The 22,830-nt window shown below is 36.8% G+C and overlaps 1 protein-coding gene across 9 annotated transcripts; it reads left to right on the top strand.

Annotated features, from left to right (window-relative positions):
* The first annotated feature begins 570 nt into the window (after positions 1-570).
* Ebag9 (estrogen receptor binding site associated antigen 9) lies at positions 571-19,478 on the top strand. Of its 9 annotated transcripts, none has more exons than XM_060389475.1 (8): positions 571-775; positions 5,415-5,512; positions 9,378-9,459; positions 10,162-10,320; positions 11,971-12,078; positions 14,400-14,491; positions 17,654-17,677; positions 18,299-19,478. In XM_060389475.1, exons 2-8 carry the CDS (start codon positions 5,430-5,432, stop codon positions 18,417-18,419), a joined length of 669 nt encoding a protein of 222 aa, XP_060245458.1. In that variant the 5' UTR covers positions 571-775; positions 5,415-5,429; the 3' UTR covers positions 18,420-19,478. The 9 variants fall into 9 exon arrangements, with proteins under 9 accessions (XP_060245458.1, XP_060245459.1, XP_021519558.1 ...); XM_060389476.1 differs by having other exon boundaries at positions 577-775; positions 9,378-9,456; XM_060389474.1 differs by lacking the exon at positions 571-775 and adding an exon at positions 1,000-1,294.
* The last annotated feature ends 3,352 nt before the right edge of the window (positions 19,479-22,830 follow it).

Here is a 22,830-nt window from a genome sequence, read left to right as displayed (position 1 = left end):
CCACAGCTAAAAACTGAACTAAGATAAGCAGAGCAGGCTAAATTCTGGAAGAGACTTGTAAACATCCGAGGTGGGGCAATAACCGGGGTCTGTCCTAGTCATACCCAAATCATTCTGAGACAGAGGATCTCCTCCAGTGTTTCACAAACCAGATGCAGCTTCCCCTTGGCCCCATCTGTCAGACAAGCTTAAGGATGGAACAGAAAGAGGCTTGGTCACGGGAGAGACACTAGTCTACACGGGAGGAAAGGAAGACAACTTGGCGCAGACCCAATGGCTCAGGGACAAAAAACACAGCAACCACCCAGCACCGCAGTCGACAAAAGGCCACAGTGCAAGCTTTGCACTGTCGCGACCGGCCACGCCCCTCCGCGCTCATTGGCCTGCGGCTTGTACGTCAAAAAACTAGCCTAGTCTCCATTGGGCCGGAAGTAGCTGAGGCGGGGTGAGGAAGCCAGGGCCTGGAGACAGTGTGGCTCGGCCTTAGAGGTGGGGCCCGGCGGGGAAGGGGCGGGGCCCGGGCGGGGCGGGGGCGGGGAGGGGCGGGGCCCGGGCGGGTTTCGTGGGAAGGGGCGGCCATGGCGGCTGCGCGGCGGCAACGGCGGCTGCGACGGAGCGCGCGCCCGGCTTTGAATGAGCGGAGCTGGGACTGAGCTGGCCGAGCGAGCGCGAGCTCGAGGCAGACGGCGGCAGCGTGCGCGCGCGCCCCGTGTGCGCGCGTGGCCCCGCGGCAGCTCGGAGCCTCCGCCGGGCGGGCGGGGAGGGGGAGGGGCAGGTGAGTGTGTGCGGCCCGCGCGCGCCCGCCGGCGAGGGGCTTCTCTCTCTACCCACCCGCCTCCCGACCCCGGCCCGGCCGGCGGCTTTCCCCGCCACTCTCGGGGCCGTCCCTTACTTCCTGCCCTCCCGCCTTCCTCCCCGGCCCTCCACCTCGACCTCCCACCGCCGGGCCAGCGCTCAGGGGTACTGTTTCCGGGTCAGGGTGACCCGCGGGGCGAGCCCAGCGGGGCCGGGAGCCGGCGTGACCGCGTACCCTCGCTATGCGGCGCTCACGCGAGAGACCGGCCTGTGGAAAAGCCCCACGTCCAGTTTTCCCCGATGGCAGTGAGCCGCCTTCCTGCCCTCCCTCCACGGGCCTCGCACCTCTCGGGCCCGATCTGCCCAACATCCAAATCCCAGCCCACCCGGCTTCCAGCTCCAGCAAGTGTGGAGCGCCTCACGTGACGCCCGCCACGGGGCGTGGGATTGCGTAACCTGGAGGCTCGCGCGTGTGTGGTTTTGCTCATCTGTGCAGTGGGTATGATTTTTTTTGCGTCAGGACAGTCTAGGTGGGTAATCGGAAAGTGAACATGATTTCACTTGTGAAACTCCCCCGTTGACTCATTCAGAAGACCTTAGCCCGCCTAGGTAACAGTTCCAGCGGTGTCAGATTTGAAGGCCTGATGGTACTGAATGTTCGATTTTTTTGCCACCAGCTTTTCAGAACTGCACTTCCGTTTCTGCTTACTTGCTTCTGCTGTTGACCCTTTCCTTTTCATATCTGAGTTGGGGTAAATAGGTTTTTATTTGGGAACTTTGTGATTTTTAGCCTAAGCGAGTTACAGATCTAATTTGAGTGTATTCTGTGCTGTTGTAGGTCATAGGACTTGTAAGAATTTGTATGGAGAGACATAGAAACACAGATTTAGAAGTACAGCACTAGAGAACTCGTTTAGTGGATATCAACTGGCTTGGCTTAATGAGCTGTAATATAATGGATCACCACTTTAGGATGCGAAGAAATTCACTGGGAACAAGGAGGGATTGACTTGATCATTCAGGATTCTTTTTCTTTATGATTTCTGCCCCAGTTACAGTTAAATCTTTCTCTCTCGGTTAACACAACAGAGCTCTTATTTCTATTGCTTGATTGGAAATGTCATTTCTTCAAACTTTCCTTCCCTGGCATATATACACTTTACATTTTGTTAATCATTTTAAGGATTTTTTTTTAATTGGAGTATTTTGGTAGAAGATTACTTCAGTATTGCTCAGTTCTAGAAAACATTTGAAAGCACCCAAATTGCAAAGTAGCCCAAAATAAGTATTTTCCTAATTAATGTTCTATAGGGTATATTAGAAACCAGACTGAAACAATATATGTAAAATTAAAATAATTTCAAAAGGAGTATGTAGGGAGAGCCTGGCCTTGGGGTTTTTCTCTTCCAGTCAGTCCTGACTTAACATGTTTAAATTATTTAGGCCAGTTATGGGCCTCATCTGTTACATGGGAATGGTGAAACTATTGAACTGAATGCTGAAGGCTCAAGGATTGTTAATATCTTTTCATTCAAGAAATATTTGAGCACCTAAATGCTGTCATTGGCCAAGATTCAGAGATAAACTGAGCCACGCTGATGTGGTTCTTCTGTTCTGGGCTCTTTTTCCTTTGAGTAAAAGTAAATGGAGAAAGAAACTCAAGACAGTTGAGAAGCAGAGGGTTTCTCTGTGCAGGGAAGTGTTTTTTCCACTATCAGTGTAGCATATGTTACATAGTAGGTGCCAATATATATTCATTCCATTGAGTTGCATTCAAGTCCTGAATAAAATTTGTCTAATTTGTCTACAAATCATTGTAATTGATAAAGTGCTGCTTTAAGTTTGGTTACATTTTCCCCATTTTAGTGAAGCTGGTTAGAAATTTTATCCTGGAACTTACGATATCTTTCTTTGATTGCTAAGAGTGTTCCTGACTAGATTTTCCTGGCTTTCAGATTAAATTGATGTAGGTTTGAATGGAAGCAGTTGTAGGAACTTGGGATCATGTGTTTACTCTGCTTGTAATCTATGAAACGAGGACAGTAATATCTGTATTATCAGAAATAAGTTCTGTGGGTTCACTTAGCTAGTGTTTAGTACATAATAGATGATCAGTGAGTTTTAGGCCTCTTTTATTAATTACACAGCATCTTTATCACATATCGTTGATTGCAATGGGGAAATTCTGTAATCAGTAATAATCCAGCTTCCTGGTTTTCCACTTGAAATTTCATTTCTACTTTTTGTTGGAGCCATTTGAGTTGACAGGTACTTACTGAGTAATGGTACGTAAGGATATTTGAGAAGGTAATGGCTGTAGCTACCAAGGCTCTGAATGGAATTTCTCAGCCTAACACCCAGTGCACAGTCCCAAAATAGTGAACGTGGTTTTTCCCCAAAGAAAACTGGTTGGCTATATTTCCTCTCCCAGTACTGTATGCCACAAGTCTAATAGCTACTTTGAAATATTTTTTTCTGAAAATTTATTATATTCTTAAAATGATCTCTGAATTTTAATTAGTATGTATTAGTGTCTAGTGTACAGTATATTGGGTTTCATTATATTTCATTCCTTTATGTAGTTTGCTCACCCTCCAATTAGTATTTCTTCATTTGTTTGTTTATGTTTTTTGAGACAGAGTTTCTGTGTAGCCTTGGGTATCTTGGACTACCTTTGTAGACCAGGATGGCCTCAAACTTACAGAAATCTGCCTGGGTCTGGCTCCCTGCGTGCTGAGATTACAGGCATGCACCACTGTGCCCACCTCCATTACTATTTTTTGTTCTTCTGGTTCCCTTTTTCTTGTCAAACAGTACGCCATCTATTTTCATGTATTCTTGTATTGGAAATCTAGCTTGTGCAAATGAGGGGGAAGTGCTATCTTTGTCTTTCTGGCTCAAGGTTATTTTGCCCAATAGGATGGTCTTAAATTTCATCCATTTTCCTGTAGAGGATATGAATGCTGTACTCAGACTTCTCTTTGGGAAGTTTGCTTTTCATTTTGTTGACAGTTACGTTAAATCAACTTTAAGTGAAACCTTGCTTCACCATTTTATTTGTTCAGTTCTTTCTACTTTTAGTGAGGAATCAAATACTTTTTTCTTTGTAAATCATAACTGAACGTACCAGGTAAAAAATCCTCTAGAAAAGTACTGTGCAGGGCAGGTATAGTATAAAGATATTGCTGTAGTATAAAATAGGAAATATCAGCTTTCACAGTAGAAAAAACCTGGAATTAAGACGAATTTATTCCACCAAGAAGTAATAAAAACTTAGCCAACATCATTGAATGTAGGGAACAATATGGCAATATTGGGAAATTAAATAAGACTTATAAGTCATCTGGCGTCTCTAAATACTTTGAGTCAGCGTTGTTGCATTTTTTGAAGTACGTAACCCACATTGGCACTGTTTTTGTCAGAAATATATACATTACTTGAAAAAGGAAGTTGTGTCCTCGATTTCTTTTCTTCTAGAATCACTGTTCTTTGCACCCTCTGAGTATTCAGCCTTAGACATTGAGTAAATCATTTAGTTAAGATAGTCAGTCTTCATGTGCCCAAAAATATACAAGCACTGCTAAGGGAATCCTGTGGAACCTGCCATTGTACGTTTAGTAGTGTGCATTCCACTTTTAACTCTAAAAACAGAAAGCACTAGCTATTTTTCTCAGAAGAAACTGCCAGTTAGTAACTACAGAGCATTCAAGGTCAGGGACCATGACAGGTAGTGTGTTTTCATTGCTTTCTTGTTTCCTTTTTTCTCTTTACTGCTTGGTTGTGTGTTGAACTTTTATGTTGAGGTATATGTAAATAAATAATATATTCAACAAAGCAAACAGTATTGTTACCACTCAGGTTAAGGTCCAGATCTGTTTCCTAATGCGTCTATATCCCCCTACATCATTAGAGGAGAATACTCTTCTTACTATTTCATTTTAACCTGCTTTGTGTAATACTTCATTTAAGGAAATGAAGGAAACTGTATTATGAATTATTTTTAAAAACTGGGAGGTTATTGTTGGCTGTGATTTGTTTTTATTCCTCAGAGACTGTGGGCTAGTGGACTTACTAAGTATAGGCCCAAGTGTCAGTGTTTCTTCAAACAGATGGCTACATTTGCAAAGCTGACTAGACAGGCTTTATCATTTCATTGAACTTACTAGCTATGCCTTGAACATGTTGACCTTTCTTAATTTAGTTTCTCCATCTGTGAGATACCATAATGAAAATATATAAACAGTAAAATATTGAAAATATTTTCAGTTGTGTTGTTGAAGTGAATGAAATTGCAAAAGGTGTAGAGAGGACTAATACAGACAGTTTTATGCATTTTGAGTTTTTCATAAGTAGCTTTATACTAATTTAGGCAAAACATTTTTCAGAGACTCAGAATGAAGAGAATTCTTTCTACTGATTAAAAACTTTAAAAACTTACTTTCTTAAATAATTTATGTGTCTTACATAGTATTAGAATTTACTGTTATAGTTGTAGTTTTAGAGACAGTAAAAATGTCAGGTTTCTCTTAGTACATAAGGACTTTTCAGTTTGAACTCAAAAGAACATGTTTCAGAAATTTGTCTAATACATCGTTTTTGTGTGTGTGCCTTTCCCACAGGTTTTGGTTTTCACCATGGCCATCACTCAGTTTCGGTTATTTAAAGTTTGTACCTGCCTAGCAACAGTATTCTCATTCCTAAAGAGATTAATATGCAGGTAAATTATTTCTGTGTTCAAACTGACCTTTTTGTCTCCTCACTAACTTCAAAAGACATGAAACATTTTATTGAAACTTGTCCTGTTTATGATATTTGTTAATCTATATTTTTTAAAAATACTTTTGCAGATCTAAAAAGGAACTCTGTTGTTTTGTTCTTTCAGATTTTTTACATCTTCCATTTAAATATATTAAATAATTAGTCCTGTAAAATTTCAGAAAGAAGCAGACCAATGTTAAATATTACCACCATAGTGTTTCGTATTCTTTCATTATTGTCATGTTTAAAAGTGGTTAGGCAAAACATAGGTGTTTCTATATATATTTTCATATGGATGCAGTTTTTATATTTATTTTTAAAACTTTCAACATTGAGGGGCTGGGGACATTGTTGTGCTTAAAAACACTTGCTGCTGTTGCAGAGAACCTGGGTTCATACTTTTGCATCTTCTTGGTGGCTCAAAACTCTAAACTCCAGTTCTAGGAGATCCAGCGCCCTCTTCTGGCCTCTGCAGATACCAGCTGTGCACATGGTGCACGGCATACACGCAAAATACACAGACACATAAAATAAAAATGTCTTTAAAAAACTTAAAACAGAGAAATTATAAGTTGACGTGTGAGAGTGTGTGTGTGTGTGCATGTGCGCATGTGCATGCGTGTGTGCGTGCACACGTGCACATGCAGATTGGCCAGAATAAATTATTTGTCTTCATTTGGTTATACTTAGATTCCAAATCCTTCTGTCTTACCACATGGCCACACCCTAGCTACTCAACTGCTGAGGTGCCTCAAGATTGATCACAAAATTCAGAAGTGTGTTCTAAGCTTTAACAATTTCTAGCAGAACTACAGTGGTCAGTAGCTGTTGGAAACTTTTGAAAACTCCTAGTTCAGAGAGCTTGTATTTGCAGCACGAGGGCCTACAGCTTTTTGGTAACATATATTTGCAAAGCTAGGTTCTTAGGTTATAATTGGAAGTATTTATGCCACTAAATTAATGCAAAACAGAAAATGAGGGTGGCAGTATTCACTCTGATGCCAAGGGTTGAGAAGCTATGCAGTGTTCAAAAGGCACACATATTTCGGTAGTAAAAAGTTGGATTTTATTTCAAATAAAAATAATAAATTTTATTTTCTGCCTTCTGTTTTGCTTTTTTTGTTTTGTTTTGTTTGTTGAAACAGGATGTTGCTATGTTTCCCAGGCTGGCCTTTGTATTCCTATGTGGCTTAGGCTACCCTCAAAGCTGCATTCCGCTTTCGGAAAGAAATTACAGGAAAAAAAAAGATATATGTGTATTCAGTTTTTCAGTTGGCTACTAAGAACCCAGGACATGTATAAGTACTAAGTTGCTTGGGCCTACCTGCTTAATCATTGGAACTGAAGCCAGGCATAATGGTGAATGCCTTTAATCTGAGCATTTGGAAGGCAGAGACAGTTGAATTTCTGGGAGGTAGCCAGAGTAAAATAAAGAGACCTTACCTCAAAAAAAAAAAAAAAAAAAAAAAAGGTTTTATTAGTGGAACTCTTTAAGTATTTAAAGAGTATTTAAGTATTTCTTTTGACCTGAATATTCCCAGAAAAACTTATTGATACATTTAACATAATCTAGTATAAAAGAGGATGTAAATGATGATCAGCTGTTTTTTCAGTGGGTAGTTTTAGGACTTACACATAGTGCTAGGCTGATCCTATTCAGAGTTTAACATGTTGATGAAATGATGTCAAGTAGAAATTCTTGGTAGATGAGAATTCAAGAACCATGAAAAAATTGGGGTAATTGACTATTGAAATCACCCTTGCTGGTAGGATCTGTGAAGTACAAAAAAACTGATGAAAAAATGTTCAAGTCAGAGAAGAGTGATGAGATATTTACTAGGAAAAGCAGGATGGGAGTGTATGTTAATACTGGAAAGAGGTAAAAGAGGCATTATTAACAATGCCATGATGCATAGTGTCTTTATGCATCTGTATTTCCTAAAGTTCTGCTCAATGTAGGTCAGTTTTTTTTTTAACTTTTATTAATAACACTTTATTCACTTTGTATCCCCCCATAAACCCCTCCCTCCTTCCCTCCTAGTCCCACCTTCCCTCCCCATTCTTCACGCATGCCCTTCCCCAAGTCCACTGATAGGGGAGGTCCTCCTCTCCTTCCTTCTGATCCTAGTCTATCAGATCTCATCAGGAGTGTCTGCATTGTCTTTCTCTGTGGCCTGGTAGAGCTGCTCCCCCCTCAGGGAGGTAATCAAAGAGCAGGCCAATCAGTTCATGTCAAAGGCAGTCCTGTTCCCATTACTATGGAACCCACATGGACACTGAACTGCCGTGGGCTACATCTGTGCAGGGGTTCTAGGTTATCTCCATGCATGGTACTTGGTTGGAGTTTGAGTCTCTGGAAAGACCCCTGTGTTCAAATTTTCTGGTTCTGTTGCTCTCCTTGTGGAGTTCCTGTCCTCTCCAGATCTGTTTCCCACTTCTTTCATAAGATTCCATGCACTTTGCCCAACAGTTGGCCTTAAGTCTCAGCATCTGCTTTGATAGGAATAGCTCTTCCTCAATAAGGGCATTTGCTCAGCCATGTTGTAGCAGCTTTATTTATAATAGCCAGGAGCTGGAAAACCACCCAGATGCCCCTTAACTGATACAGTTACAGAATGGATACAGAAATTGTGGTACATCTACACAATGAAATATTACTCAGCAATGAAAAACAAGGAAATCATGAAATTTGCAGGTAGGTCAGTTTTAGAATAGTAAATTTGATTTCATATTAAGGATTTTGTTGTCACTGTGAGTTTCTGTTGACAGTGTTGATATGTTTAGGACTGACTGTACATTCAGCTATAAAGAAAACCAGCCCTTTATTAGGATATAGGATAAACCCTGTCAAAACTAATTATGTGTTGTAAAATTCTGTATTTTCCTTCATTCCTTCCCAACCCCACCCTCCCTCCCTCATCTCCTCCCATGTCCCTCTCCAAGTCCACTGAGAAGGGAGGTCCTCTTTCCTTCCATCTGACCCTAGCTTATCAGGTGTCATCAGGACTGTGTACCATAAATTTTATAATAGGTTGTAATGCTTCTCTCTTTATTGTTTAAGTGAATAAAATGCTGCTCATGAATTTTTCATAAAACAGATACTTTAGCAAGTAGCTCTAAAATAATGAGTTTCAGATTACAGGTTTGTAATACCTACTGTGTTTTAATGTCTTTCTCTGTTGCCGATGCAGTTATTTGCTTTAAATATGCGTCTTAGTTAAATCCTTAAAAAAAAGAAACCGTAGAAATGTAGGTGTGAGTGTTCAGTTTGCAGATAGGATGTGGTAGACTCAGTAAAGTAACTTTGAAAATCATGGTCAGCATAGACTGCATAGTTGAGCTATAGTATAACTTGATTAGTATTTTCCTACGAATCCTTAGAAACCAATTGATTTAGTTTGATTAGTTTGATTTTCAAACTTTTAAATAGTTAAATAGTTAATTTTTACCAAGAAACCTATAAAACATAAACCAACCCTCTCTGGTTAAAGAAGTTTTGACCTTTATCTACAGAACCCTAAGCACTCGACGTGCACAGGCTTCAAACTGGCTTGTATCTGTTTGCCTTTTGATTTATCTTAAGTCCTTTAATTTTGTGTATAATTCAGAATCCTAACTCAAAAAGCAGCTACATTGCTTAAGATTTGTGGAAACCTTGACAAGATTGCTGGGTCATGCTTTTTCATCATCACTTTATGAGCAGTTGTTATTAAAAACAATAATTATAAAATTGAAAAGTCCCATCTTCTGAGTGAGGCTTTCTAAAATGCTTTCTACTCTTTGCTTGTTTTGCTGGTTCTTGAAATTTATCCTGTTTCTTTCAGATCTGGCAGAGGAAGGAAATTAAGTGGAGACCAAATAACTTTGCCCACCACAGTTGATTATTCGTCTGTCCCTAAGCAGGTAGTTTGTAATGGAGCATGTGCTCCAGAACACTGCTTTTCAAATCTGACTGCAGCAAAACAATTTAGTGCTCAGCATCCTTGTTGATTTACTTACTGTTTGTTAATTCTATACCTTTTACTTGATCGTTTATTATGTATCTATTTCTTTGCCAACATGTAACTTTTTCTTTACTGGTTTCAAGTGTATGGTATTTATTTTATAGAACATTTAATATTTTAAAATCTTAGATATGTCCTATATTTATATCATATTGGGGTTGGCAATTTGGAATTAGCTTTCCATGTGAATTGACATTCATGGATTCCTTATATGTTGAAAATTCTGGCTTGTTTCTTAGGCATTTAGATATTATGTTTTGAGACTTACTTATTACTTAAGTGTTATAGAGAATGTTGATAGTCTTTCTTTCTTTCTTTCTTTCTTTCTCTCTTTCTTTTCTTTTCTTTCTTTCTTTTGTCAGCTAATCAGTTTGGTTGGGCTTGAATTCCAGTATACCCTCTCTGAGCTGTACATACAGTGCTAGTTCAGTTTTCAAAAGCATTTTTTTGACAATTTTGATACATGATTTGAATTGCATTTTTGCCTATAGCTCAAAAGTTTGAAAGCCAGTGTATTAGAAAGCCTGATTTTCTAATTAAGACTGAGATGAGCATTAAGTTGCCTCTTCCCTTTGTGGCTGATAGTTCAATCAATTAAATTTAGACAGATGTGGAGGAGTGGACTTCCTGGGATGAAGATGCACCCACAAGTGTAAAGATCGAAGGAGGGAATGGGAGTGTGGCAGCGCAACAGAATTCTTTGGAGCAACTGGAACCTGACTATTTCAAGGACATGACACCAACTATACGGAAAACTCAGAAAGTATGTTGAAGATTTGTGCTTTTGGAGATTAAATACTTTTTAGATTTTAGACATTTAGACAGTATAATTTGTATTTGTTAGAAAGCCTGTTTATGATTAACATTTTGCTTTCTGACATTAAACAAGAATTTTATGTGTTCACATGACCACAACATAGATCAAATAATGTGTATTCCCAAGTTTTCTACCATAACTAAGCATTTGCAAAAATGCTACGGGAAACTTAAGCCAATAAATTAACAGTTTTAACAAGTTCCAAGTTTGATGATATCTATAAATGGGTAATCTCCCATTATATTACCACGTACAACTAGTGCAACCAGTCCATGGTAAAATACTGTAAAGTTGTTCTGAGTCTATGTATTGTTGTAAATTTGTTAGCCATTTATATTTCACTCCCTTTTGAATTGACCATGAGATCACTTAGAGATGCAGAGATACCAGTAAGAGCACAATGGCTGCTCTTCTGTATTTTTTTTATCAAGATAATATATGTTATTTAATATAGAAGAATATTAAAGGTCTTACAATGAAACATAACTGACCTTGTCTCCTCACTCTGCCAATTCTATGTCCCAGAAGTAGCCACTCAGTAACTTTTTCTGCTTGGTTTATTTTTTATTTTTTTGCTTGTTTATATATCAAATACTGCTGTTTCTTGATACTGGTCATATATACTGTTCATTCACATTATAATATGATAAATGAAGACTGAGTTCTGCTTCATCTCCTTCTAATACTGTAATGTTATTACAGTCTACTCTTCTATTTTAGAAAATTATATTGAACATTCCATTAATTATTCAAACACAGAAACATTATGTGTATTTTGTGTGTGTGTGTGTGTGTGTGTGTGTGTGTGTGTGTATAGTATTGTCACCTTACCTTTTTCTTTGTTTCAGCCACATATATACTTTGTTTTGTTTTGTTTTTTGGTGTTTTGAGACAGGGTTTCTCTGTGTAATATCTCTGGTTGTCCTGGCCTCAGTTTATTGACCAAGTTAGCTTAGAACTCACACACATCCACCTGCCTCTGCCTCCCAAGGGCTGGAATTAAAGGTGTGTTCCACTATACCCAGCTGTTTTCTTTCTTTTTTAAACTGTCTTATTCAAATATTTAGTTCTGAAAAGGAGGGAACTTATAAGTTTCTCAGTTGATATGTATCTTGTATTATGGAAATATATTGGTGGAATTTAGTATATTATATGATACCTTATTACATTGATTTAGATTGATGGTGCTTTTTCGTGAAATTTACATTATATCAAATAAATATATTTTAATACCTTTAGCCAAAAAGAGTTGATGCATTTATAGATATCCCACATGTTAAAGAAGCTACGTATACTTTTGGTAGGACATAGACATGCTATTTTTTGATTTAGTAACAAAAAGTACCTAATTATATTTTAGGGACCGTTGAAAAATAGGGAGAAGAAAAAGATAAGAATTTTTTTAAAGTGAGATGCAATTTTTCTTAGAACGAAACTGATCTATGTTACAGTTGCATGGGAATTTTGGTACTAATTCTTACTACATTGTACATTTTAAAGAAGAATGAGCACAATTTAAGCCATTGTCAAATATATCAATCAGTTATTTTCATATGGTTTCATATTCTTGTAATCCTGTTGTAATTTGTATTTCAGATTGTCATTAAGAAGAGAGAACCATTGAATTTTGGTATCCCAGATAGTAGTACAGGTTTTTCCAGTAGATTGGCGGCTACACAAGATATGCCTTTTATTCATCAATCTGTAAGTATGTAAATGAGATCTAGGAGAAGTCTTAAGTTTTTTTTTTTTTTTAAGAAGAGAAAAATACTCCAAAGGAATTGAACAGATTGAACAGATTTAAAAGTTCAAGAGAAGTTGATCTATAGTTTTACCAACCTAACATCTTAAAAGATTACAAATTATATTATACAGTTACTGTCAGGGTACCATTATACACAGAAAAGCTAGAGACAAAAATGTGATGATATTTAGAGGAATTACCCCTAAAATAATTAAGGTAAGTTTTGACTTAATGAAATTTTTTCATCATAGAATGATATAATTTAAGATGAATTTGACTTATAAAACTTTATAAAGGAAAAAAGTGATGAACAAAATAGAAAAGCTAGGGTTCTCAACACTGAGAGACTATATCAGAATCAGCTGGGAAGCTTTTAAACCAAAAATGACATCAAAACCCCACAAATACCTAGGTGCCTCTGCAGGTCTAAGCATGCTTTTAGTAATATATTACACTAGCTAACAGTTATAAACCCCAAATACAGTGCCTTGATAACGTGATGATCATTCATTGGCTCATAGAGGTCTAACAATGTGGTCTAACAATCCAAGGTTGATTAAACTCGGCCATTCTATTTCAGAGTTTCTAGTGAGTTTATAAGCAGTCACTGCATTGAGTCTGTAGTCAGCTGCAGACTTAACTGGGTTGGTAGGACTAGGGTGCTCACCTTGAAAGGTTTGCATGAAATCTTTTGTTTCTTACAGTGTACTCTTCTGGAGAACAGTTTGGATCTCCTTGTGGTATAAGTACTAATTGTCCAGGGTATGGGAAGAGGAGGGGATTGAATATAGTAAGGAGACAGTGTTAAACGATTATATACACAATTACAAATATTAATAACATGATATTATGAAAGAACACTATTATTGATATTCTACTTTCATGTATTTTTTTAAAAAATGACACAGTAAGATTTGTGAAGGTTTCTTATGGAGACCTTGGCTGAGGGATTATTTACAGTGGCAATTTATGAGAGCATGAACACCTTACCAGTAGCTGCAACACTAAGGAAAATGTCTCTCCTCTAGTAACCATTAACTGTTGCTTATAGGTTTTAGTGTAAAGTATTTTTTACATCGAATATTCTGTTTTTGTCCTGAAGTGTTTATACTAAAGATAACAACTTTTTTATGTCATTTTTTTTTATGCTTTTTTACTTTGTTGCTGTCTTGGTTTGGATGTTTTTGATGTGTTTAGGATGCATGTTTTTTGCGTGAACTCACCAGCTGGTTAGGCTGGCTGGCCAGTTGGCCCTCTGCAGTTTTCCTATCTCACTTGCTAGCCATGGGATTACAGGCGCACACCACCATGCCTAGATTTTTACGTGGATGTTGAGGGAGGGTCCAAACTCATGTCCTCATGCCTGCTGCTGCAGTTTACCTTCTGAGCTGCCAACCCAGCCACAGATAGAATTGATTTTTATGTATGCCTACCAACCTGTTTATCTTCTCTTAATTTTTTTTCTTTTAGCCTTAGAAGGCCATTTTTTACTAAAGAAATTACTATATTTGGTGGTATATATAAACTTTAATATATATACATATATATTATAAAATGTTTATATATACTGTAAAACCTTATGTTGTAAATCTTTAATATATAATATTAAATCTCTAAATGTCTATGGCAATTATTTCAATGGGAAAATGGGCAAATATTATAAATAGAAATGTTACCAACAAGAAACATATAGCCTGGTAAGTTTTCCTCTTTTTTTTTTTTTTTTTTTTTTTTTTTTTTCAGAAATTCAGTAAAAAATAAGGTATCACTTTTTATGGATTTTTTTTTTTAGCCTGGTTTATTACATCTCCATAGGATGAAAATAGAAAGTGCCACTGAACTATGCTTATATTAGTGTCTATGACCTCCACAGATAACAGAAGTTTGACCAGGTTTGTTGTACCAGCTGTGAATTCTCTGTTGTAAAGCTAAACTCAAATCTTGTCAGCAGTCGGTCGGCCCCCTAAGGAGTGCACTGTTGCACCAGTTGCCCAGAACTGTTCTAGCACTTTGGAAAGCCATAAATCCTAGTGTGTTTGTGAAAGTCATAGTATATTATGAAACCTTCAGTTCTAAGAAAATTAGAGGCTAGATCATTTATGCTCTATGTAGGGATTTTTATGAAAGTTAGGGAACCATACAAAAGTAACACGTGTTTCTGATATGGATTTTTAACACACACACACATACCCGCCCTTTTTTGGTTGCTTTGGTTTTGAACTGCTGTCTAGAGAAAGGATGCCTCTTTACTGTCTTAGTTTTTCTTTATTTTTCAATATAGTCAGAATTAGGTGACTTAGATACCTGGCAAGAAAATACCAATGCATGGGAAGAAGAAGAAGATGCAGCCTGGCAAGCAGAAGAAGTTCTGAGGTATTTGGATGATGTTTATCTTACACTTTGGGTAGAAAATGTAGCTTTGTTTCTTGTAGCTTTGTTGTATTTAAGGTCAAGAAAGCCTACTCTGCTAAATGTCTGTCTCCATTTTCCCACACTGAACTTCATTGAACTTGTTTCTCATTAAACATGCTCTGAATTTCAGATATTATGTCATGTTTTATGATAACTATGATTATAAAATACTGTCTGAATCAAAGGATTATAATCTTAATGGCAGAATTGTTTGCAGCCGGGCAGTGGTGGCACATGCCTTTGATCCTGGCACTTAGGAAGCAGAGGCAGGTGAATCTCTGTGACTTTGAGCCCACCCTGGGCTACACAGAGAAACCCTGACTTGAAAAACCAAAAAAGAAAAAAAGTTGTTTACATATACATACCACATGCTTGTTATAATACCCTACTGTGAAATGTGAGTTCTAGATTAGAAGTTATTTCGTTTTAATGTTTCATAGCTTATAGTGTCAGAACTTCACATCTGAATGAAAATAGCTACTAAAGCATTTGTAGTCTCCACATGTATCTTTATTTTTAGTGTCCATGAAAGTCCCATAAAACAGGTAGGTCATATTAACCCATTTTACAGAAAAGTAAATATTATTCTATAGTTTTAAAGTTCATTTTAGTTGGCTGTTCATTCTGTGTTTCTGTGAAGTAGTAAACTTAATTCTTGTACTTCTCTGTTGGGTCAAAAAGTAAAGGAGTAATAGTGAAAAGCAGAACTGTGACTTAATCTCTGATGCAAACTCAGATGCAAATCTGACTAGCCTCTTTAAACATTTAGGATCAAATGCAAGGGGCTGGGAGATGGCTTGGTTGCTAAGAGTGCTTTTCCTTTACAAGATCCAGGTTCTGTTCCCAGTACTCATCGGCTTCAGAGGATCTGATGTCCACTTCTGGCCTCTGCACACTTGTGAACACATGATCCATACATGTAGGCCCACATACATAACACATAAAATAAAATGTTAAAAAAAAGAGCAAAAATACAGTGATAGAATTTTTATTTTAGAATTATTATTGGTTTTACCTGATGGATAGAAAATGAATTACCACCTTCTTGGCTGTCTTAACAATTGAACTTTTATTTATTTTTCTTTTTTTGTGTTGCCTTTGATGGTAAATTTATAGTAACCTTGAATAACCAGCAGAGGGTGCAGTTAAATAGCTAGAACTTTTGTTTACTTTTCTCTAAAATCTTGTTTTCAGCATGTCTTTTTCTAAATGGAGGGGGCATCATGTTTTTAAAGTAAAGTTATAAGTTTTTCGTATTTAGCCTCCCTTTGGTCAGTGTATTTTTTTAATAAAGGATATTTTTTAAAGTATGAAATAAATAAAGTAATGTTGCAAAGAACATCAAGATACATTTTTATTCTGAATTTTAAAAATAAATAGGTACAAAAAACAGAATGCTTTAGAAAATTTGGAGGACTAATTATTAGTTTTAGGAAACACAAAATAAAGGAAAGAGCTATTCATTTGAAACTAATAATCTTAATGACAGTATTAGATTTTTAGCTGTGAGCAGAACATCTTAATGTTACTCTAAAACCTTCACGTTTTCATCCAGTCTATTCCCTAAATAGAACAAAAGTGAAAAAGTTTTATATTATAATGACCATTTAATTGAATGAAATTATTAGTTCATAATAGACAGCCAAGTTTCATGCTGTGTGCTCCACAAATGTAGTCAATGGGACATAGAGGCTTGTGTCATTGCTGCCTCTAGAAAAACATTGAGTGCTCTGAATGTATATCTGCAGGTTTCCCATTGCCAACTTAAAATCCTCTACTTCTGTAATCAGTTAAGTGAGTGAAGCTCTAGTACTACAGCTGTTTCAGGCTTGAAACTGGATGGTCAAAATACATGTTGTCTTCAGTAATCTCCAAATTGTTTCTTGTATTTAGACCCTTCATTGCTGATTTTTTCATTTCAGGTAGGAACCAGATCAAAGTTCATCAGTACTTTCTAATTTTCTTTCTACTTTTTAATGCTAATGTTTTGGGCTTCGTTTTTAGTACAGATTTTCAGATTTTCTTTTTTTTTTTAATTCTTTATTAATTACACTTTATTCACTTTGTATCCTCACCTGTGGTTCCCTCCCTCCTCCCATCCCAATCCCTTCCTTTCTCCACCCTCTGCATGCATGCCCCTCCCCAAGTCCACTGATAGGGGAGGTCTTCTTTTCCTTCCTTCTGATCCTAGTCAATTAGGTCTCATCAGGAGTGGCTGCATTGTCTTCTTCTGTGGCCTGGTAATGCTGCTTCCCCCTCAGGGAGGGGTAATTAAAGAGCAGGCCAATCAGTTCATGTCAGAGACAGTCCCTGTTCCTATTACAATGGAACCCACATGGATACTGAACTGCCATGGGCCTATATCTGACGGAGGACTTATATCTAGTATATATAAATAACTAAAGAAGTTAAACAGCAAAATATCAAGTAATCCAATTAAAAAAAATGGAATACAGAGCTAAACAGAGAATTCTCAATAGAGGAATATCGAATGCAAAGAAACACTTAAAGAAATACTCAACCTCATTAGCCATTAGGGAAATGCAAATCAAAACGATCCTAAGATTTCACCTTACACCCATCAAAATGGCTAAGATTAAAATTCAGATTTCCTTATACTTGAGTAGAGCTAGTACAAAGTAGCTTATCGATCATTCTTTAAACTTCTCTAATTGGTAGTGAAAATTGGTTTGCCACAAAGTAATTTTTTCTCTTTTGTAGAATTTTGGTCATCTGTTAATTTGCATTTGTAATTGTTATTGAAAATCAGATGTATATGCATAATTGTGCATATATTTATGCATTAGCATATTACTTTCATAAACATTTGCTAATTTAGCTGCCAAGCCTGGATCATTCTGCATAGATCTAGGTATTGCCTCTTCCATGCTCAGTGCTTACCTATGCTTCCTTGAAGTATGTAAGGCTAAAGAAAGGCATAGGTTAGCAAGCACTGAATGTGCCAGGAGGCTTGTGTCATTGCTGCCTCTAGAAAAACATTGAGTGCTCTGAATGTATATCTGCAGGTTTCCCATTGCCAACTTAAAATCCTCTACTTCTGTAATCAGTTAAGTGATTCACATCCAACTTGGTTCTCTCCCCTCTCTCATATCATCATTCCAGGACCAATCTACCCTGCTCTATAAGGTAAAGATAGTGCTTTTGCTATTTCTAGTTGGAGGTATGTTGTAAGAACCAGACAGGGAGTTGTAGTGTGAGATTGATAAATACCTACTTGTATGCCTTATGCAGCTGCTCAAATGTTAAATTTCTTGGTTCTGAGTAGAAGGTCTGGGTGAAATTCCATTTCCTTTTTGCAATGTGTTCTTCACTTCCTTTAGCTGATTAAAAGAATCTGTTATAATAACAAGTGAATTAATTCTAATATCAAACTTTTTTGGATAGTTTTCCCTGATACACACAAGAGCTGTGGTTAAATAAAAATAGAGAGTTTTTGTGGGACTAATGTGAAGGAAAGATGTGGTTTCTATTCTCTGTATATAAATCCTTTGGCTGGGCACATCTCGTAGCTTTGTACCTCACTTTTCCCATTTGAACAATAAAGATAATGTTTCTGCTTCATAATGTTACCTTCTAAGGATAAGAAATATTCCTTTTGAGAAATCCTTGAAATTTTCAGAGAAATGAAATTAAGACATTAAAATATTTATTCTTTGATTGTAGAAAGGCATCCCTCCTGTGATTTATTTGCTTTTTTTTTTTAATGTGTGTAGTATTTTATGAAATAAAGATATGGTGTGTTTTCAGGCAGCAGAAAATTGCAGACAGAGAGAAGAGAGCAGCAGAACAACAAAGGAAGAAAATGGAGAAGGAAGCGCAGCGTCTAATGAAGAAGGAGCAAAACAAAATCGGTGTAAAGCTTTCCTAACACATGCTAGCTCATGCTGTCCCAGTGCCAGTAGGAGAAGTCTGGGCCCACAGCCTACACAACAAGCCTTTGTATGGACTGGAGAGTACTTTCAGAATACAGACACCCTGCTTGATCCTAATGTGTTTATTGAGCCATCCAGGACACCAGGATTCTCCCACTGAACTACTAGTAATTAAGACTCAAAACACAAAAATTATGAGACAATTATTTTCTTCAACATGTTCCAAATATAAGACAATTGTTTGCTGTAGAGAAGTTATTTCAAATGGAATATACCAGACCAGTACCTCTCAAGCTAGTATTTCTAGCTGAATAAATGGGTGTAAATAATTTTATGGTGGAAGAGTACTCTGCTATCTATTATGCTTTCATTCATTGTGCATAATTTTAAAATAATTTTAATAGTCTTCTTTTATTTACATGATCACTTGACATAAATTAAACTGTAGATAGGGCCTCATACCCTTCTTAATTTTGTTTTCAGGTAGTGTTGATATATTTTCTGTAATTTGAACTGCCACTGTTTGGTACAACATTAAGGAATATGATTTGGGTTTTCAAGAAAATAACATTAAATGCAATAATTTTATTTATCAAATAATTTGTATATTCTTACTTTCTTTTGGCCAGTATTATAATGTTATACAGAGCTGTAATTTATATTGCATGTAAATGTTGAAAATCAGCTGTAATGATAAGTTTGTGTGACTTAAGAACTAGGATTAGTAGATTTTCCCTTTCATTACAGATGTCAAGATAACAGTTTTCATCCTTCTTAAAAGCCATTCATTTTCAAATGCAGAAAGCCTTCAGTTTTAATTGATTTTTGAATGTCTCTTTTTATATATATATATCTGATATAATATATAATGCAGGGTACCTATTCATTTGGCTAGATAACATTACTGATTCATTACAAACCAAATTTTTTTTTTGTTTGTTTGTTTGTGATATTGGTTGACTTGTTTAAAGAGATATTTGCCAATTGTATTTTATGGGGAAAACACATCTCACAGTTTAAAATTCCATTAAATTTTTTTCACCATTAAAATATAACTGGCCTGATTTTTTTGTGGCTTTGGAATTTTTAAAGATGTTTTACTTTCTTCAGAGTTATTGCCCAGGATTAGCATTTTGTGGGGCTTTAAAATGTCATAGACAGTGTACGATCCAAACATTATCAGTATATTTTAATTAAGGTAATAACTTCATAGTAAAACCAATAACTTTGCATTCAGGATTTTAAGAATTTGTTAGCCTGTGCCTTCAGACTAAGTATAATCAGTTGAATTGGAGTGTTTGAGCACCAGACCACATTGTCAGTTACCGTGTTTATTATTTCTTCAGTACTCTCAATTGGGCAGAATTTAGTAATTATTCTCTTCCAATTATTTATTTTACTCATTGTGAGGATACAATATGTCTATAAATGTAGGATTCATAAAGGATGAGGTTAATTTTACTGCTTTCCTCCAATAGTTGTAAAGTACTGAAGTCTGCTTTAGTCATGCTTTTTGAGGATGAGAAGTTTTGTTTTTTTTTTACGTTTGGCTCTTTAGCTTTTGAGGAACAAAAATCATTTAGAAATTAAAGCTTATATGATTAGGAAGAAATAGATTTTTTTTTAACAATTCTGAAATATTTTTAATCTTACTTTTCTATCTTAAATTGGGTTTTGTGATCCCCACAAAATTCATGGAGTCAAATACATGTGATACTTCCTGGTAGCAAACTGCTTTCTTTAGCTCCTAAATTTATGGAGTTTACTTTTAATTTTGATAAGGCTTTTTTTTTTTTAAATAAGGACTTTGGTTTTGTTTTTTCAAGATAGGGTTTCTCTGTAGGTCTGGCTATTCCGAAACACTTTGTAGACCAGGCTGGCCTCAAACTTAGAGATCTGCCTTCCTTTGCCTCATAAATGCTGAGATTTAAGGCACATGCTACCTTAAATCACTGCCCAGCATGGAATAATGGGTTTTTGATGCTTACTGAACAGAAGAATTATGGCAGATCTAAATAGGCTGTGAAGTTCCATTCATTCTGAATTCTGTGTTTGAAGTAAATAATTGAGGTAAATAATCAAAGACAACATAAATCTCATTCCATGTGCTTAATATAAGTGTTTAATTTCCAACCATTTTTTAATAAGTTTTAGCTGAACTACCTTTTCTTGACTCTTTATGATATTTGACTATGTGTTTTGAATTGATGATTTGAGAACATATTCATGAGGATTTCTCAATTTTCGTATGTACTCACTTTGTCCACAACAGCGACTACTTCTGGATGAAGATTGGTAGTAGACAAGAAGATGACAGTGATAGGACCTCCACCTGGCCCAGGCTATCACTGAGTATAAACCTATCCATAACCAGTATTCAAAAACCCTAAGAAGATGATGATGGTCTGTTTACTAAAAGGACGGGCTGAACCAGATATCACTGATTTACCTTAAGCCTATCTAGTTCACATTAGCTATAATCTACCAGTTGTCACCTTCACACTCTGTTCCTTTATTCAAAGGAAATCCTGGCTTTGGTGTAAAAGGACAGTGTAATCATTATGAGGTGAATGATTCTAGTGGAAGCCAAGTGGGGAGGGAGGCATAGGCTTTGTTCTACAGGTTGGATCTTACAGAAGGAAAAAATTAAAAGGCTGGAAAAGATGGCAGATACATGAAGAGTATAGTTGATCAATAACTTAAACTTGATGCTACCTTTGACCTATTTGGTTTTGAGTTGCTAAAGGTCAAAAAGAACTATGTGCATGTACTCTCCTTTATTTCTCCTTAGGATGTTGACAACTTGTTCTAGGGTCAGAGTGGCAACTACAGCTAAGGTCTGCCTTTGCTCCTCGCCCTCCTTTCTTCTTGGTATTCCTTTTCTCTCCTTCCACCTTTCTTAGACTGATCTGGAACTTACTCTGTGGCCCAGGCTAAATTACCTCCCTAGTACTGAGATTACAGTCATGGCCCACTAACTTGTCATATGCCACTTTTTTGTTGTTGTTTTATTTTCTTCCTAGCTTTTACTTTTCAGTGTCTCTTAGTTACAGCCATTGGGCATGTTTAGTAACTGGAGAGGTTTTTGAGATGGTATTAAGGTATGTTTTTACCAGAGGCCCTGTTCTGTCTTGTAGGGCTATAAAGAGACACTTTTCGGAACTGCCTAAATGCGACCCAGCCTCATGCTGAAGATTTGTTTTTGTCCTTGTATACCTGCTGCTGACTGCCAATTTATATTCAGGAGCCTTTGCAGAGAAACTGAAAATGTTTTATACCTCAATTAACCTGAGCCTTCTGTTCCAGATTTCCATGGCTATTTTGCAGGTTTTTTCTTTGCCCATTGATTTGGTCACAACAGTTTTGAAAACTTGATAGAGTTGGAGAGATGGTACAAAATTAAGCAGTTTGTCATAAGTTTGTAGGGTTTCTTTAATGGAAATGATGGTTTTAGGGTTAACTGAGACTATTAGGTAGGTATGGAGGGCTAGGTCCATAATTTCAAGACTAGGAGGCTTGAAGGAGAATTGCATGAAACTGATGACTAGTCTGGGCTACATAACTAGAACATGAAAAAAGAAATGTGAGTTGTTAGACCCTTTGCACTTCTTTCTAAGGTCCTATAGATAGATACCTTTTCTGCTTGTCTCTACAGTGCTATTGTTTCCCTTGCAGAAGATAGGAGAGGCTGCCTAGTTAGACTTGGCAACAGCCTTTCCTTTGAAGTCTAGATTAGTATGTCAGCAATTATGATAGTTGCTGTAGATCTTAAACTTCCATTCCTTGCAGGCTTTATGTGCAGGCTTGATTGCCAGCCTGTGGTCATAGGGATATGCCATGAAAGGGTTGTTGGGAACATGCTCTATTCTTCTCTGTCTTTCACTTCTCAGTTTCTACAGGTGAGAACATTCCTTCCACTGTATCCTTCCATAATGTTCTTCCTTACCATGGGACCAGGACACTCTGGATTAAAAACGTAAGCCAAAATAAAAATTTCCTCCATTTATTTGTCTCTATATTTTGTCACAGCAATGGAAACCTAAATATCATGTGCTTAGCACTAAGTGTAAAAAATTGTATTCAAGCTGCCTGGCAATGGCAAGTCTGTAAGTAAATGCTATGATCAATTCACATAACGGTAAAGCTTAGGAAGTCAACTGTGTGTTCGATCAATACAGCATAAAATACAAACTTCAAGCAGGTTACACAAGACAATACCTAGTGGATTATGACTTCTATAAAATTCAAACTGGATGAACTATGAACTGCACAAAATACTAAGTTTTTAGATGGTCTTCCTAGTTCTGACTCAGTTAATATGGTATTAATAAATGATAGTAAATAATACTTTGTGTTTTCTAAAAACTTATTTTTTTAAATTGTATACATGACCTCTTTTTTAAAAGT

Source organism: Meriones unguiculatus, chromosome 8, assembly GCF_030254825.1.
Source record: "Meriones unguiculatus strain TT.TT164.6M chromosome 8, Bangor_MerUng_6.1, whole genome shotgun sequence".
NCBI lineage: Eukaryota > Metazoa > Chordata > Mammalia > Rodentia > Muridae > Meriones > Meriones unguiculatus.
Note: the sequence above shows the minus strand (reverse complement) of the source record. Positions and strands in the feature narration are given on the sequence as shown.